This window comes from Dendropsophus ebraccatus, chromosome 15, assembly GCF_027789765.1.
Source record: "Dendropsophus ebraccatus isolate aDenEbr1 chromosome 15, aDenEbr1.pat, whole genome shotgun sequence".
Lineage (NCBI taxonomy): Eukaryota > Metazoa > Chordata > Amphibia > Anura > Hylidae > Dendropsophus > Dendropsophus ebraccatus.
This window is the reverse complement of record NC_091468.1, coordinates 38586925-38603759: the sequence shown is the minus strand read 5'-3', so window position 1 is coordinate 38603759 and position 16835 is coordinate 38586925. Positions and strand designations below refer to the sequence as shown.

The 16835-nt window shown below is 41.0% G+C and overlaps 1 protein-coding gene across 1 annotated transcript in view; it reads right to left on the bottom strand.

Annotated features, from left to right (window-relative positions):
* Positions 1-282: 282 nt before the first annotated feature.
* The window catches only part of SNX5 (sorting nexin 5), a 57750-nt gene continuing 41197 nt past the window's right edge, over positions 283-16835 (bottom strand). Inside the window, exons 7-13 of the mRNA XM_069954259.1 lie at positions 15203-15308; positions 14230-14305; positions 6234-6273; positions 6053-6139; positions 5794-5953; positions 3626-3711; positions 283-2474 (exon numbers count right to left, since the gene is read on the bottom strand). Coding sequence (XP_069810360.1) covers positions 2424-2474; positions 3626-3711; positions 5794-5953; positions 6053-6139; positions 6234-6273; positions 14230-14305; positions 15203-15308 — 606 coding nt within the window. The 3' untranslated portion in view covers positions 283-2423. The remainder of the gene's footprint in view (positions 2475-3625; positions 3712-5793; positions 5954-6052; positions 6140-6233; positions 6274-14229; positions 14306-15202; positions 15309-16835) is intronic.

The window sequence follows — 16835 nt, the reverse complement described above, 5'->3', positions numbered from 1 at the left end:
CCCTCTCTTGTCTCCAGTTCAGGTGTGGTTTGCAATTAAGCTCCATTTATTTCAATGGAACTGATTTTGAAACCCCACCCAATCTAGAGACAAGAGAGAGGGGGAAAAGTGGCCATGTTTTTGTAGTGCTGGATAACCCCTTTAACTTTTCCTTACTGTGAAATCTATTCATGCACAAGGTTGGGTTTGTGACTATTACAGAAGGAACACTGTTTCTGGTCTTTGCTGGAGTATTCACTTTGACCATCTGGCTCACATTAAGAAAGTATCAGACACATCTGGTACGTTGACTCCATGTCATTTATTTTTACTCTTTCCTCTGAAGAGCATTCATTTGTTAGAAATATTTGCATGGTACATTTCCTCTGTGACTCTTCAGTGCAGAAACTGTACAATTCAAGTTCAGAGATGACTAGATTCTTATTGTTAGAAATGTTCTCCTCTGTGCAATGTGTCGCATGTTATTAGATAGGATATGTACATCTACATGTGTCACATTAGAAGATGGCAGCAAACCCTGACCTAGGCCATGCAGGATGCACAGCTGCCCTGCAGCACCAGGGTTTTGAGCTGCAATTTGCATATTCATATTAACCTCTTAGTGACTGAGCAAAGTTTTATTTTTGCACTTAAGTGCAAATTAAAAGACCATAAAGACCACCTCTGCATGATTAAAAGACCATATCGCTTAAAATTTTTCACCGACAGATCCATATGAGGTCTTATTTTGTTGGGGGGGTATTATTTGAGTGGTGAAATTGAAAAATACAATCTATTTTAAAAATTTTATCTATGATCCTCAAGTCATAAATGTATGTAAAACTTTTACTTTACTGTGTGAGGGTTAATTTTTTGCACCATGATCTGTTCTTTTTCTCGGTACCTCACTTGCATATATATGCAACTTTTTGATCACTTTTTTTTTGGGGGGGGGGGGGAGAGAGGGGGGATGTCATGTGACCAAAACGCACTTTGGCGGGTTTTTTATTTACACCTTTTACCCTTCAAGATCAGGAATATGATAACTGCACCTCCAAGGCATTTCAATGGTTAAATAGTGAACACAGATTATCTACATTCTCTATACCCCTTTAATATACCATCATAGTGTAGGAGAGACATCATTGTGCCTTACAGTGTAACTGTCACTTAAACATCCCTTTTCAGAAATCAATAAGTATCAATCATTTTTAAGAAACTCTGTAATAAGTTTTATTAAGCAAAAGTTTCTTTCTGTGCTCAAAATGCTGTTTTGCAGACATAACCTCCCTCCCCCCCGACTTAAGTAGCAGGATTTGTGTCCATTATGAGGTGGGTGAGGGGGATGAGTAAGCACAGAGAGGAGAAAAGTGGCCCTGCACAACACATCATCCTGCAATCTTCTCTCACTATGTTCCCATACCAGCACTGAGCTTTGACCTCTGAATCCAGTCTTTTATGTGCCCAGACAGTCTCCAAGCAGCTGCTTGTCTCCTCTTCCTGCTCACTCATTCCCCTTGTCCCCTCCACAGATTATAATGGACAAAGCAGAACCAGTCTTCACTTTGCTTCTCTGTAATGTAGACGGCTTTGCCTGATAATACACAGATAACAAGTGGGGAGGGGGAGGCTGCAAAACAGCTTTTTGAGTACAGAAATTAAAACCTTTTACAGAGTTTCTTAAAATTGCTTGTACTATTGTAAAATTTTAAATGACATTTACACTTTAAGTTGTTAAGCTTTAGAAGTTTCCTTCCAAAAGCCTACTAAGTTAATTACTCCGTAACCATGCTATTATTATCCCTTAAAGATTATACATTTGCAAAGCAGTCAATAGAATGATCGAGGAGAAGCCTGTGCTACGTTCTCTCCTGGCTCTGGATATGGAGCAGTGTCTCTATACCTTAGTCTCTCTCCAGCCACTCTACCACCTTACTTTCTCTGTAGATTTCTATGTGCAGCATTTAACCTGATTCCCCTCAGTGAGTTGACCCAAGTGAATAAGGTTTAGGTAGGGAAAGCATCATGATACGTGGAGAAAGAGCATTTTTTCTCTGATACATTACATTTGTTTATACCATAGTCATTGACTACTACCTGTTAAAGTAGTCCTCAAGACGACAAAAGAATCACCACAACAATCCATGTGTATATATATTTATATTCATATATACAATGAATCAGATCTCGCTGAAGAAATACTCAAAAAGATCAGCTGAAACTTTTTTTTTTTTTACGAAAGGTTTAAAGAAAATATCACCTGTAGAAGAGCAATATTAGATTTCCCCCATTGTTAGAAACTTTACAAAAACATATATAGTAATTTATAGTTTGACTTCTATGATAATTTTCCAAGGCCCAAAAGGTTATAATCACAAAGACGGAGCAGCTCTGCCCAGGATGTCGGAAGTGCAATTGGTGCTTCTTGAGATCATGGCTCCTTTTTAGCTGTTTTTAAAGAGGTCAATGCAACTTTGTAATAAGGAGATGTTATTCTGTTGAAAAGGAAAAAAAAAAAGAACACCTTTAATAAATATAAAACAACTAAGATATACTGTGTTTTTCTGAAAATTAGAGCTAACTGGAAAATAAGCCCTAGCTTTATTTTGCAGGCTTTTTGGTATAGGCTTTAAATATACGCCCTACTCCAATGATAAAGTCCTAGTCAGCTTACCAAATCCCTGACATTGGGTGGTTGAACAAATCAACAAATCAGTGCCAGACCTTTTATGTTCCACCTCCACCTGCTCAACACAAGCTGCAGGAGGGGTAGAAGGATGCACAGTAGGGGAGACTGAATATGGGGGTATGGAGGGCAATTGGGCCTACTAGAGAGGGGAAGAGAGGTAAGAAGTATGGGGGCTACCTGCAATAGGGGTGTGTGTATCTAATATGGGAGAAGAACTACAGAGGGGGAGGGAAGGTATACAGTATAGAGGGCCTTACTGCGTGTGTGTGGGGGGGGGGGGTATACAGTATAGAGGAAGAACTACAGAGAGGTAGGTATACAGTATGGAGTCCAGTGGGACATACATTATGGCAGCTAACTAATGTAAACATTGGGGAAACAATGTAGGGGCATACTGTGTTTCTCTGAAAATAAGGCCTACCCCAAAAATAAACCATAACCCTTTTTTCAGAGAAATAAATAGTATAAAAGACTGGGGGAGATTTATCAAACATGGTGTTAAGTGAAACTGGCTCAGCTGCCCCTAGCAACCAATCAGATTCCACCTTTCATTCTTCACAGATTCTTTGGAAAATGAAAGGTGGAATTTTTTGGTTGCTAGGGGCAACTGAGCCAGTTTCACTTTACACTGTGTTTGATCAATTTCCCCCAATATCTTCAGTGCATGATTTTCTTTAATGTTCTTAAAACTCCTATGTCCAGGTTTTGTCTGCAGAGTAATTTTAGGGTGTGTAAAGATGGGGCACTCAGGGCCCACCAGTTGTCTCTATAGGTGGTGGACTGAATAGTCACACTCCCAGTGAGCTTAGATTTATAACCTATTGGTTAGTGGGCCAACCTATTTAATAGGAATAGGTATACTAATTCTAGATGGTCTTCATTTGTTCTCTGAGTTATTTAACAAGAACATCTTATTTTTAAAGTCAATGGGTAGAATAAGGAGATAACACCACATACCTTGGCGTGTTTAATTTCTAACTCTGTCATTTCCACCAGGTTTTTTCGGAAAGCAGATACCCTTCTCTGTTTGAAGCTAGTCAATTCTAGAAAATAAGGTCATAGTAAAAAAGTGAGATTACCATTAACTGAAAATATGCTACCAGTACTTTTTCACTATTATTAGGGAACCAGTTCTTAGGGCAGCCATGATCGTAAGAATCAGTTTTCCTAATATTCAGGAGAGTGCACATGGGAATTAAAGGGGTATTCCGCTCAAAATTAACTTGTAATATGTTGCTGCCCAGGCACAGAACATAACAGCCAACCTATTCTTACCTCTCTGCGCTCCCCTAGTGTCGTCCAACATTATATTCGGTCCCCAGCTGAACAATCCTGCCTCCACTTCCCAGATGGACTTGTCTGGCAGTGACAGCCCACTTGTCCAACCACTGGCTGTGGCACTGTCCTGTCTCGGTCAGTGATTGGCTGAGCGGGCTTGTCATTTCCTGAGTCCATCTAGGAAGTGAAGGCGGGATTGTTCAGCTGGGGAGCAAATATGATGTAGGTCGACACCGGTTGAGCATGGAGAGGTAACAATAGGTTGTTTGTTATGTTCTGTTCCTGGGCAGCAACATATTACAACAAACAGCCTATTCTTACCTCCCTGCGCTCCCCCAGTGTCATCCTACATCATATTCTATCCCCAGCTAAACGATCCTGTCTCCACTTCCCAGATGGACTCAGGAAGTGACAAGCCCACTGAGCAAATCATTGACCAAGGCGGGACAGTGCCGCAGCCAGTGAGTCCCTGAGCGGGCAATCACTGCCAGACAAGACTAGGAAGTGGAGGGAGGGATCATTCAGCCAGGGACTGAAGATCATGTAGGATGACACTGGGGGAGCGTGCAGAGGTAAGAATAGGCTGTTTATTATGTTCTCTGCTGGGACAGCAATATGTCAAAAGTTAATTCAGCGCTAAATACCCCTCTAAAGGAGTACTCTATTGATTTCATAAACATAAATAAATAAATACATTCACCAACCCCACACTCACCAACACTCACTTTTTTATGCTGCTCCAAGTCCCAGATTCAAACTTCTACAAATGATCCCAGTTTTACATTATGGCACCAGGGTGGGAAACCATATCTCCCAACATGCATTGCACCTCAGAGCCAACAGCCTGGTACCTGCCCACCATTGGCTCGTAACGCTTCTACTTTACACAGTAAACACTGATCGGTGTGATGTGACTGGTGGGTGGGGGTTACAAAGGACATGTTACAGAAGAGATGGAGATCACATTTCCTTTGTCTCAAAAAAGGAAGGAGGGGGACAGAGGAGTGGAGACAGAGTGGACCAGGCAGTGAGGATTTTTAGCAGCTTCATTTGGGAGTCAGCACGTGATACAAACAAACAGCCCAATTCATGAAATAGAAGCCTATTACAAACAAGCTTAGATTACGGGTGTGGATTGACCAGAGTTAACTCTTTTATAACAGGAGTACCCCTTTAATTCCCAATATGCAGATGTATCTTAAAGGGGTTGTCTGGGATAAATTAATCATTAACAAACCTGCCAGGGCTGAGGGGGACATGTGAGTTATGTATACTTACCTGTATGGCTCCCCTGCCGCATCTATGGTCACTGTTCTCCCCAGCTGCGTTTTGGAAGCATCCGGTGACGTCCCTCTCTCTCCAGAAACGGACGGTCAGCATAGACAGTATCACTGGATGTTTCAATAACACTGACAGCAAACAGGAGGCCTGAGATACAGCAGCGGCAGGGGAGCAGGACAGGTAAGTATACACTACTTACATGTCCCCCGCTGCTCCAACAGGATCATTAATGATCAATTCATCACGGACAACCTTTTTAAACTGTTGGATTTGAGGACATCAGAACATAGACATTCTTGGCTAATTTCTTTTCTAGTTTACTATATACCATGTGCCACAACACAGCATTATCGCCCATGGTTGCTATACAACAAAGCAAGAAACAAAAACTTTTAATTTTCGTGGTTTCCTCTGGTACTGGCCAATCTTTTTTCCATTCTTGTACTTGTTGTTTCAAAGTAATACAGTGCAATGAGCAGTAATAATAACAGAATGGTTAGGTTAGTGAAGTATGCAGTCTGAAGGAGGAAGTGGTGATGGAAAACTGAAGCACCACTCATCCCTACCCTGTTTCCCAGACTCCGAGAGCTTCTCAAATTTCTGGCAGCACTGTTGTTGATGCAACTCGGCCTGTTTCACGTCTTTGCTTTTTAACCTGGCCTTATCAAGAGCTTTGTTTGAGTTCTCATATTCAGCCAGACTCTTTGTCCTTCTCAGCAATAGGTCCTGGTTGAGGGCGAGTAAATATGTAAAGTGGTAAAAACCAACAAAGTTACAAATACCTACTTTTCTTCCCATGTTCTGGGACAATAAAACATACGGTACCTTGGCTGCTTCTATATTAAGCATGTAGTATCTTAAGAGTTCTGACAGCTTGAGGTCTTCATCTGATGCAACTCTGGCCTCTACTTTCTGAAATAAAAAGTATGGAAAAATTGCAAATGCTAAATTCTATACAAAAGGCACTAAAATTAGAAAAAATAAAAAATCTGTAAAAATTGCTTACTCTGAGTTTTTCAAACAATTCTGCTAGCTTTAGTAAATATCTGGGGAGAGAAAAAAAAAAGTTAAAATTAAGATGTGCAAAACACACTAGACCATAAGAGATAAGTAGGAAATAGGAAATAAGGAATATACTCCTTTTCCTAGCTTATTTAGCTAGAGTTATACATAGATATACAGAATACTATGTTTGCTTAGTACACAACCCGTTCCCATATGGTACAGTTATGGATACCATTTTACAGTACAGCTAGAATGTGACGTGTATGGCAAGGTTTATATTGGTTTTACTATAACGGTCACTATATTTGCTGTTTCTATATATAACTTGTTGCTTTTCACATGATTATGATGTAAGGAACACCACAAATAAAACCAGGTATTATACAAGGCACTGTTATTTTCAACCCATAAATTCTTAAAATACCAGTATCTTAAAACCCATAAAATACAATAGCTAGTAATATCCAGCTGAAGAAAGAGTCCAAACATGCATGTAAAAAGTCCTTACTCTCTACATTCACTATTCTACAAACAAAATTTTACATGCTAATTCATTTTCACCATTGAAATTCTGCCCCACTGATGGATATCCTATGGAAACATGCCATGACCCTGCAGTCACACTGCTCATTAGTAGGGTTGAATTGACCTGTCAAATTGTTCAGCAACGTCCTCCGAACCCAAGCATTTGATGGCGATACCATGCGGCTGCAAAAGTTGGATGCAGACTAAGGGAGTCGTAGAAAACATGGATAAAGGTCACAGGCTGTACCCATGGTTTTCTGGCGGCCCTAGGGGCTGCATTTACCTTCTCCAGTTGCCGTGTGTTAAATGCAGAGTGTTCGGGTTCAGAGAATGTTGCCAAACCAGAACAGTTTGACAGGTCCGCCTAAACGGGCCATTATTAAAGGAGCAAGTGAGCGCTGACTTGTCTGGTCAGAGCTCGATTGCTCCTTATTTCCCGCTCGCTGTCTGTGCTATTAAATGCAACAACAGCAAACAGGTAAGAGCGGTGAGCTAGCAAGATAGCGGCAGTCTGCTGCCACCGCTCCTGTTACATGGAGCAACCGCCAGCTGACAGTCGATATCAGCATTGTTTTCTTTCAACATGTTGCATTGTGCATGACGGCTGATCGCTGTCTTTTAACACTACCTATTACACTAAGCGATTATCGGCCGCAATGGCTGATAATCAGCCAAATATGGCCGATAATTGCTTGGTGTAATAAGGCCTTAACACTACTTGGATGTGCAGCTGTAAGAATGACAGACCTTGAGAGTAGCTAAAATAATATGTTCAAGCTGCTATCTGAATAATCATTGCAGGTGAATTAGCCAGATCTGCACATTATTGTGAAGACGCTACACTGTGATTCACATAGGTACTAAAGCGTTACTGTCATTCAAACATGTCATTAGTTACTGATTGCACAGGATCTCATTCCTGAGAACCAGAGATACTGCCAGGGGAGGAGAGCACAGCAGCACGTCTCTTCTCAGCTGTCAATCAAACCCAAACCATTCGCTTCATTACAGTCTATGGAGCGAACGTGTCTGATGTTCCGCTGGCTGGGGAGTTTAGCGCACTGGGGAGGGTGAGGAATGTAAAAAAAAATTGCTTAAAAAATTACAAAATCCACATCAAATATGAAATGAAATTCAGGTATTCAAATTCAGAACATACATGAAATGATCTCTCATTTTATAATGCAGGTAGTTAAATTTTGACAGAATCTGTGTCGACATGGACAAAGTTTCTCCACTATTATGTTTACTCTAAAGCGGACTTTGTATTATCAGGTGTGAGAGCAGGCAGTATGTCCTGTCCTTATTTTATTACATCTGGATCTAATATCGTTGTAACCCTTTTTGGCTGGTTCTCCGAAAAAAGAAATTAAAGGTTTCCAATATGTTTTTTCTGCTCTAGTGCTCCGCGTGTCACTGTGCTGTAACTCCAAAGCCTACGTCTCAGCTGTCTTATGTCCCCACATCCAAAAATTTACAGTCTTTAAAATTAAGAAACACAAACCGGCACAGAACCACCTGACAGCAAATGATAAGCATATAGGCAATAGTGGTGAGCCAAATATCTATTCAGCAGACAGCCATCTCTCCCCATATCACCATTTTCTTGTAGATTACATTGCATGTACTCAATGTATGTAACTATGTACTGGCCCTTGTATGTTTAGACACCATAAATGGTAAAATCCTTATATAATCAGGAAGAAGTAGGTGGGGGGTGGGGGGAGTGTGATTGTCACCAAAATAAAGTCAGTAGTGGAGTCCAGGTACCAGAGGGCACAAAATGGTACATACACTACCGTTCAAAAGTTTGAAGGAAAAGCACTGTACTTTTCAATGACGATAACTTTAAACTAGTCCTAACTTTAAACAAATACACTCTATACATTGCTAATGTTGTAAATGACTATTCTAGCTGCAAATGTCTGGTTTTTGGTGCAATATCTACATAGGTGTATAGAGGCCCATTTCCAGCAACTATCACTCCAGTGTTCTAATGGTACAATGTGTTTGTTCATTTGGCTCAGAAGGCTAATTGATGATTAGAAAACCCTTGTGCATTAATGTTCACACATCTGAAAACAGTCTAGCTCGTTACAGAAGCTACAAAACTGACCTTCCTTTGAGCAGATTGTGTTTCTGGAGCATCACATTTGTGGGGTCAATTAAACGCTCAAAATGGCCAGAAAAAAAGAGAACTTTCATCTGAAACTCGACAGTCTATTCTTGTTCTTAGAAATGAAGGCTATTCCATGCGAGAAGATTTCCTACAACGGTGTGTACTACTACCTTCAGAGGATAGCACAAACAGGCTCTAACCAGAGTAGAAAAAGAAGTGGGAGGCTGCGTTGCACAACTAAGTAAGAAGATAAGCACATTAGAGTCTCTAGTTTGAGAAACAGACGCCTCACAGGTCCCCAACTGGCATCTTCATTAAATAGTACCCGCAAAACACCAGTGTCAACATCTACAGTGAAGAGGCGGCTGCGGGATTTTGGGCTTCAGGGCAGAGTGGCAAAGAAAAAGCCATATCTGGGACTGGCCAATAAAAGAAAAAGATTAAGATGGGCAAAAGAACACAGACATTGGACAGAGGAAGACTGGAAAAAAGTGTTGTGGACGGATGAATCCAAGTTTGAGGTGTTTGGATCACAAAGAAGAACGTTTGTGAGACGCAGAACAAATGAAAAGATGCTGGAAGAATGTCTGACGCCATCTGCTAAGCATGGTGGAGGTAATGTGATGGTCTGGGGTTGCTTTGGTGCTGGTAAGGTGGGAGATTTGTACAGGGTAAAAGAGATTCTGAATAAGAAAGGCTATCACTCAATTTTGCAACGCCATGCCATACCCAGTGGACAGCGCTTGATTGGAGCCAATTTCATCCTACAACAGGACAATGACCCTAAACACACCTCCAAATTGTGCAAGAACTATTTACAGCAGAAGCAGGCAGCTGGTATTCTATCGGTAATGGAGTGGCCAGCACAGTCACCAGATCTGAACCCCATTGAGCTGTTGTGGGAGCAGCTTGACCGTCTGGTACGCCAGAAGTGCCCATCCAACCAATCCAACTTGTGGGAGCTGCTTCTAGAAGCGTGGGGGGCAATTTCTCCAGCTTACCTCAACAGATTAATAGCTAGAATGCCAAAGGTGAGCAATGCTGGAATTGCTGCAAAAGGAGGATTCTTTGACGAAAGCAAAGTTTCATGTAAAAACAATGTTATTTCAAATACAAATCATTATTTCTAACCTTGTCAATGTCTTGACTCTATTTTCTATTCATTTCACAATGTATGGTGGTGAAGAAGTGTCACTTTTCATGGAAAACACAAAATTGTTTGGGTGACCCCAAAACAACTTTTGAACGGTAGTGTGTGTGTGTGTGTGTGTGTGTGTGTGTGTGTGTGTATATCTATCTATCTATCTATCTATCTATATATATATATATATATATATATATATATATATATATATATATATATATATATCTATCTATCTATCTATCTATCTATCTATCTATCTATCTATCTATCACAACACTAGACAAGTCATTAAAGTCTAAACACTAAGCACATTCTCTCCAAGCTCTGTGCATTGTGACGAGAGCCAATGCACTTCCAATGTAAGCCTATAGGACCAAATTGGTCATGGGTAAAGAATAGCTCTGCGGCAAACTTTTCCATTCTAATAACTGGTAGAAAAATGACAGATACACTGTCAGGTTTATTGATGTATTTGGAAGGGAGAGGGGGGCCAAAGTTTACTTATTTTTAACACTGAATTACGCAAAGTTTGTTGAAGTGGTGGTGACCATTGAAAGTTATCTAGTCACACAGAAAATTCTTGGCTCAAAGCAGGCTTTGTAATACCAGAAGAGTTGAAATGACATTTTTCAGCAATATACTATGTGAAAGAAAGTGTAGTAGTAATTGTAGCTATCTAAATAACACATTCAAGCTATGTTCCCACAAATGGAAAATAACTGGGAAAGGCAGCCTCCTCTTATTATTGACGGCCACATAAAATGACCATAATTTGTGGCCATCAACATTAAGAGATGACTGCCTTTTCCCTCTATGATCCTGTAGTTGGAACGTAGCCTTAAAGGGGTACTCTGGGGTGGGAGGCTTTTTTGCGTATGGCTGGGGAGGAGGTGGATGAGGTCGATGATGTTCCCTTACCTCCCCGGTTTCAGCGCTCCGGTCCCAGGATCCCGCCTCTGCTACTGACTGGCTGAGCGGACTTGAAACGTCACGTCTCAAGCCCAAGTCAGTGACCAAGAAGCGGCAGGGCAGAGCGGACCGGATCGATGTGGGACATGGCGCTGGAACCGGGGAGGTGAGGGGACATCACTGCCCTCATCCAGCCTGGGGTACCCCTATAAAGTAATTTTTCTGTACATGCCTAGACACACTGGGGGAGATTTATCAAACATGGTGTAAAGTGAAACTGGCTCAGCCGCCCCTAGCAACCAATCAGATTCCACCTCTCATTTCTCACAGACTCTTTGGAAAATGAAAGGTGGAATCTGATTGGTTGCTAGGGAAAACTGAGCCAGTTTCACTTTACACCATGTTTGATAAATCTCCCCCACTGGGTATACTTTTGTTATACATTTACATGCAACATTGCTGCATTGTGATACAAGGTTTGTATGACTTGGTATTAACACTTAAGTTAACGTGTACTTGTCACCCAACAAAAACTTTTGACATGTCAGAGACATCGAGAGTAGCCCAACAGCATCTGTATGAGATCCAATTCTCACGATCTTCAATTACATCAACATGTACAGCAATGCAACGTTTCAACCTCAAGAGATCTTTATCAATCACCTTCTGATGTTGAAACGTTGCATTGCTGTACCTGTTGATGTAAATGAAGTGTGAAGATTTGATCATCTACAGATGCTGGATGGTAGACTACTCACTTCAAGCCTATTTGCCCACAAACAGGATTGTGGGCTATCCATCATGCATACTTCCCTTACCACTTGGCCAGACCAAGCCCCTAACGGATCTCTATACGGTGCTGTTGGACTCTACTTCATTTTGGTTATGGCAGAGAGACAGGTCAATTTTTTTTTTTAAATTGGTGAGGATTTGAGTGGTCAGACCATGACCGTTCAATAGAATGAGCTGCAAAAGGACCTGTTTTGTGTCTATGTGAAGAAATGTGCCCCTCAGACTTTCATTATGCGTCCTACCCTTTCCTACAGGGACTTGTCAATTCTCCTGCCTCATACCCCAAATCGGTTGCGATCTGAACACTCAGACCTGGAGCAATCACAACTTTTGACATGTCAAAGGTTTTTTTTGATGATAGTGCCTCTTTTAACGTGCTCAAATGTAGCGAGACTGTACAGGTATTTCACAGTAGTAATGCTATGTGACATATCAATATTGGGGACAGGGTGACCTGTAATACTTTAGTTTTTGTTTTTTTTTAATGCTAAAGCAACGGTGACATGAACTTTGATAATAGCAGAGGCTGATAAGGAAAGGTATTCTACAGCTGAACCTAGAGTAACCTCCCCACTTACACAGAAAGGTTATATGGGGCAAGTGACACTGAGGACATGACACAAAGTGTAAAGAGTACAAAGATCAATAGGTACAAAGAAAACCACACAGTTCTATATTACACGTAATTTATGAAATGGAGTATACACCGTGGCATTTAAAAAAATGACCCAGCGTTATCAATCAATTAACATCCATACAAGCCATAATCACCGCTAATATACAGCATGAAGATATCGAAATTATATAAGGGTGGACATATAAAACCTATGTGGGTGGCCTTACACATGGTCATCATGATGTCCGTAAGTATGGCTATGCACAGCCTAAAATGCCTATGTTTTATATGTCCACCCTGAGGTCATTTTGATACTTTCATGGTATATATACTGGTGGCGCTTTTGGTGTGTATGGGGTTTTAACGTGAATCTGACACCCTTGACCGCCTATCAAACTGGCTGCACCACAGGATAGATAGAAATAAAAGTATTTCGAACATACCTTTGTTGCCCGTGTCTTTAATTTCATAAATAAAACTCCTTTAATTTTTTATGTGAATAGTGTCAAAGAGGTGGAGCCTACTGCTTCACCTCACCGTGCTGTATGTCTACCCTTTGCATAGTATGTGATGTACACTCTGCATACAGCACAGTAAGGTGTAGCAGTACTAGGCCTCAGGAACAATAGACCCGCCTCTGACACTATTCATATGAAAAATAAAGCGGGTTCATTTATAAAAATAAAAACAGACAAGCAGCAAAGGTATATTCTGAATGCTCTTATTTATGTCTATCCGGCTGTGCCACTAGCTTTGTAAGCAGACAGGGGGTGACAGATTCGCTTTGACATGGACGGTTGAAGTGCCAGTACACGGTTTTTGCTGTTTTTTTGTGTGTGTGTGTGGGGGGGAGGATTAAGTCATGCACCTGCAGAGTTGAGTGGATGACGTGTTATGTTCCATCATCTAAGTTAGCAAAGGGTAAAATTTGCACATCCCATACATGCAGCGCTGATTTATTGCAGATTAAGGCCATGTTCACACATGGCAAAACAGTGGCTGTTGCTTGACATGTCCATGTCAAACAGTGGCTGGTGTCTGTGATGTTCACCTTGCCAACCGGCCGGGTGAGCATCACTTTGTTTTAAATGGAATGCAGGCACATGTAGGTGTGCCCGCAATCCAATTAGCCATCACACACAATGTGAAGTATGGTCGTGAGCCGTACTTTACATTGTGAGCAAAGTTTATAGTTTATTTTGTGCTGCCACTGGTCACAAAATAGACATGTCAGTTTTTTTGTGTGACCGCATAGAACACCGGCCGTAGTGTATACTTCAATGTCATCAAGCACTGTTAGTTAACAATGGCCATTGTTGCAAAGCTGCAGCAATGGCCGTTGTTTTACAAAAACACAGTGTGTGAACGAGGCCCAATGGTGTGTTTACATAGAGAGATTTATCTGACAGATTTTTGAAGCCAAAGCCAGAAACAGGCTTTAAATAAGAGAACAGGTCATAAAGGAAAGACTGAGATTTTTGTGGCGAGTTTTCCTGTAGTGCATTGAAGAGAATTTTTGAATCTTACCCACTTTGCTGCTTTTGTAAATGTTGCAAATAATCCACAGAGAAATTCCAATTGGAAAATCTGCAGCAAATACAGTATGCCACGTGTGAACCCGGCCTCAAAAAGAGGGATGTTTTTGAGATTTGTGACCAGAAGAAAATAACGCTGGAAATTTTTCATAAAAACAAATCTAAAGAATTGGCACCCTCTAGTGGCGTGTTTCAGATCTCACCAAGTCTCCGCACATGCTGAATGTGAGCAGTGTGTACTGTGAAAGTTTATAGTCCTCTGCTAAAAGGAATGTGTTTACTCAACAAAAGGGAAGTCATCAAAATCACTTCCTACTCCAAATTCTTTTTCCACCCACAATGGACGGCAACACTTACTTTCTAACAGGAGTGTTCTCCTCATCAGCTAAAGAGACCAGAGCCGCAGAAATGTGGATGTAATCGTCCGCCACATCTGTAAAGAACAGAGGAAACGATCATTGTATATTATGTAGCAACACAAAGGTCCAAAACTGCTCTCCTCCCAGTCCACGTCTAGGTCAAGTTATTCTAACACTCATAACTACACTTTTATTTGGGGTTAATGTAACTATATTCCCAAGGTTACACCAGTACAATCTCCTGCAGATCTCATGTAGCTGACGGTGTACATGGCAGAAAATGGAAAAACATCCAGCATCTAAATCCAACACTTAGGTCTTGATGAAGCCAAAAAACAAAAACATCTTTCTGTAGAGAACTTTTAGCCATGCATCTCCCATTTGGATAGGCCTGATGTCAAATACATACACCGAATGCAGAATTATAAATTCCATATTTCATAATTTAAAAATAAACACTTGTTTTAATGATGCCATATTCAAAGACCCATATTCTTTCAAGATTCCTTGTTAAATACACTGCAAAACTTCAGTATTGCAGGGTATTATTGTCTGTCAATGTAACGTTGAGGGTCATCCAGCGGGTGTGCCATTCTGGCAGACCTGGGGGCCCATGCTAGGTCAGCCATCAGCTCGCTAAGGTTTGGAAACACTGCCTTTTAAAGTGCAGACTGCTATAAAATAAAAAATCTGGATGACCACCCTTTAAGTGTAGGGATTCCATCATTTTTTGTCATGGATTGTGGCATATTTGGCTGCTAGACACCTCTTATTACTTTTTCAGAAACATAAAACAGGGCAAATCCAAATTTATCTCAAATCACCTTCCCCAAACCAATGTCTATTACTGTAGCGCATTTCCAGTTCTTCTACATGCAAAACACACACACAGAAAAAAAATAAAATAAATATAATTTTATATATATATATATATATATATATATATATATATATATATATACGCAACATACTTTTGTGAGATCGGGTCATTTTGTCAGATTTGGCACAGGAGTCCTTGATCCTAGTGTGATAACCGATAAGAAACATTTTTTCTTGCTCAAAGAATTCATCAACCTCCTGCAAGGAAGAGATAGTAAACATATGATGTGTTAATGGCCAGGCTAACACATTAAGTTAGAAAAAATATTCTGTTGTATACAGATTAACAAACAGAATACTGAGAAGCTGCTGCATATAGATTGACAGACATGACGCTAAGAAGCTGCTGTATATAGACTGACAGACATGACGCTGAGAAGCTGCTGTATATAGACTGACAGACATGACGCTAAGAAGCTGCTGTATATAGACTGACAGACATGACGCTAAGAAGCTGCTGTATATAGACTGACAGACATGACGCTAAGAAGCTGCTGTATATAGACTGACAGACATGACGCTGAGAAGCTGCTGTATATAGACTGACAGACATGACGCTGAGAAGCTGCTGTATATAGACTGACAGACATGATGCTGAGAAGCTGCTGTATATAGACTGACAGACATGATGCTGAGAAGCTGCTGTATATAGACTGACAGACATGACGCTGAGAAGCAGCTGTATATAGACTGACAGACATGACGCTAAGAAGCTGCTGTATATAGACTGACAGACATGACGCTAAGAAGCTGCTGTATATAGACTGACAGACATGACGCTAAGAAGCTGCTGTATATAGACTGACAGACATGACGCTAAGAAGCTGCTGTATATAGACTGACAGACATGACGCTAAGAAGCTGCTGTATATAGACTGACAGACATGACGCTAAGAAGCTGCTGTATATAGACTGACAGACATGACGCTAAGAAGCTGCTGTATATAGACTGACAGACATGATGCTGAGAAGCTGCTGTATATACACTAACAGACATGATGCTTAGAAGCTGATGTATATAGACAGAAGCGATGAAATACTTTAGTTCGCACATTGGTAAACGTCAAATTACCCTTTTTAGATACATGGACAATGTAAATGGAATTCCAGGAACTACATGATGTAAGTGCCAGGTCACATGATTGTCTCCCTTTACACAGGGTGTCTAAGAACTGGTTAGAAGCATCTGCTGATATGTCCTATAGTGCATGGGCACTGAGGATGAAGGGGAGTTTCTTACCTTGATCATCAGTGCGTCTTAGGGAAATTTGTAGTTAATTTGATATGTAAATGAGGCAGTTTGGTGCACTGGGCTCCGCCTCCGCCCAGCCTGCGCCCAGCCCTCCTAATTAATATAGGGGTGGTGGTCTGCAGTAATATCTGTTCGGCGCTCATCGCTGCAGAGCTCTGGATAAATATTCATCAGGAAGGGCGAGCCGGCCGTGCAAGTGCAGCAAACCGCCTCATTAACATATCAAATAAAAGCACACATTTTCTGAAAAACTTCTCTTCATCCTCACTTTCATGTGAACAGAATTAAAAAAATGACTTTCCATTCTATAGTCAAATAAAGACTGAATTATTGAGTACCTGTCATTAAAAATGACTTTCGACATCACAGCGGGTCTCACTGCTGAAGATACAGCCAGGGAGGAGCACGATGGCCATGCCTTTCATTCGCCATGCGAGTGATCATAGAGTGGATGGTACGGCTGTCGCACTCTC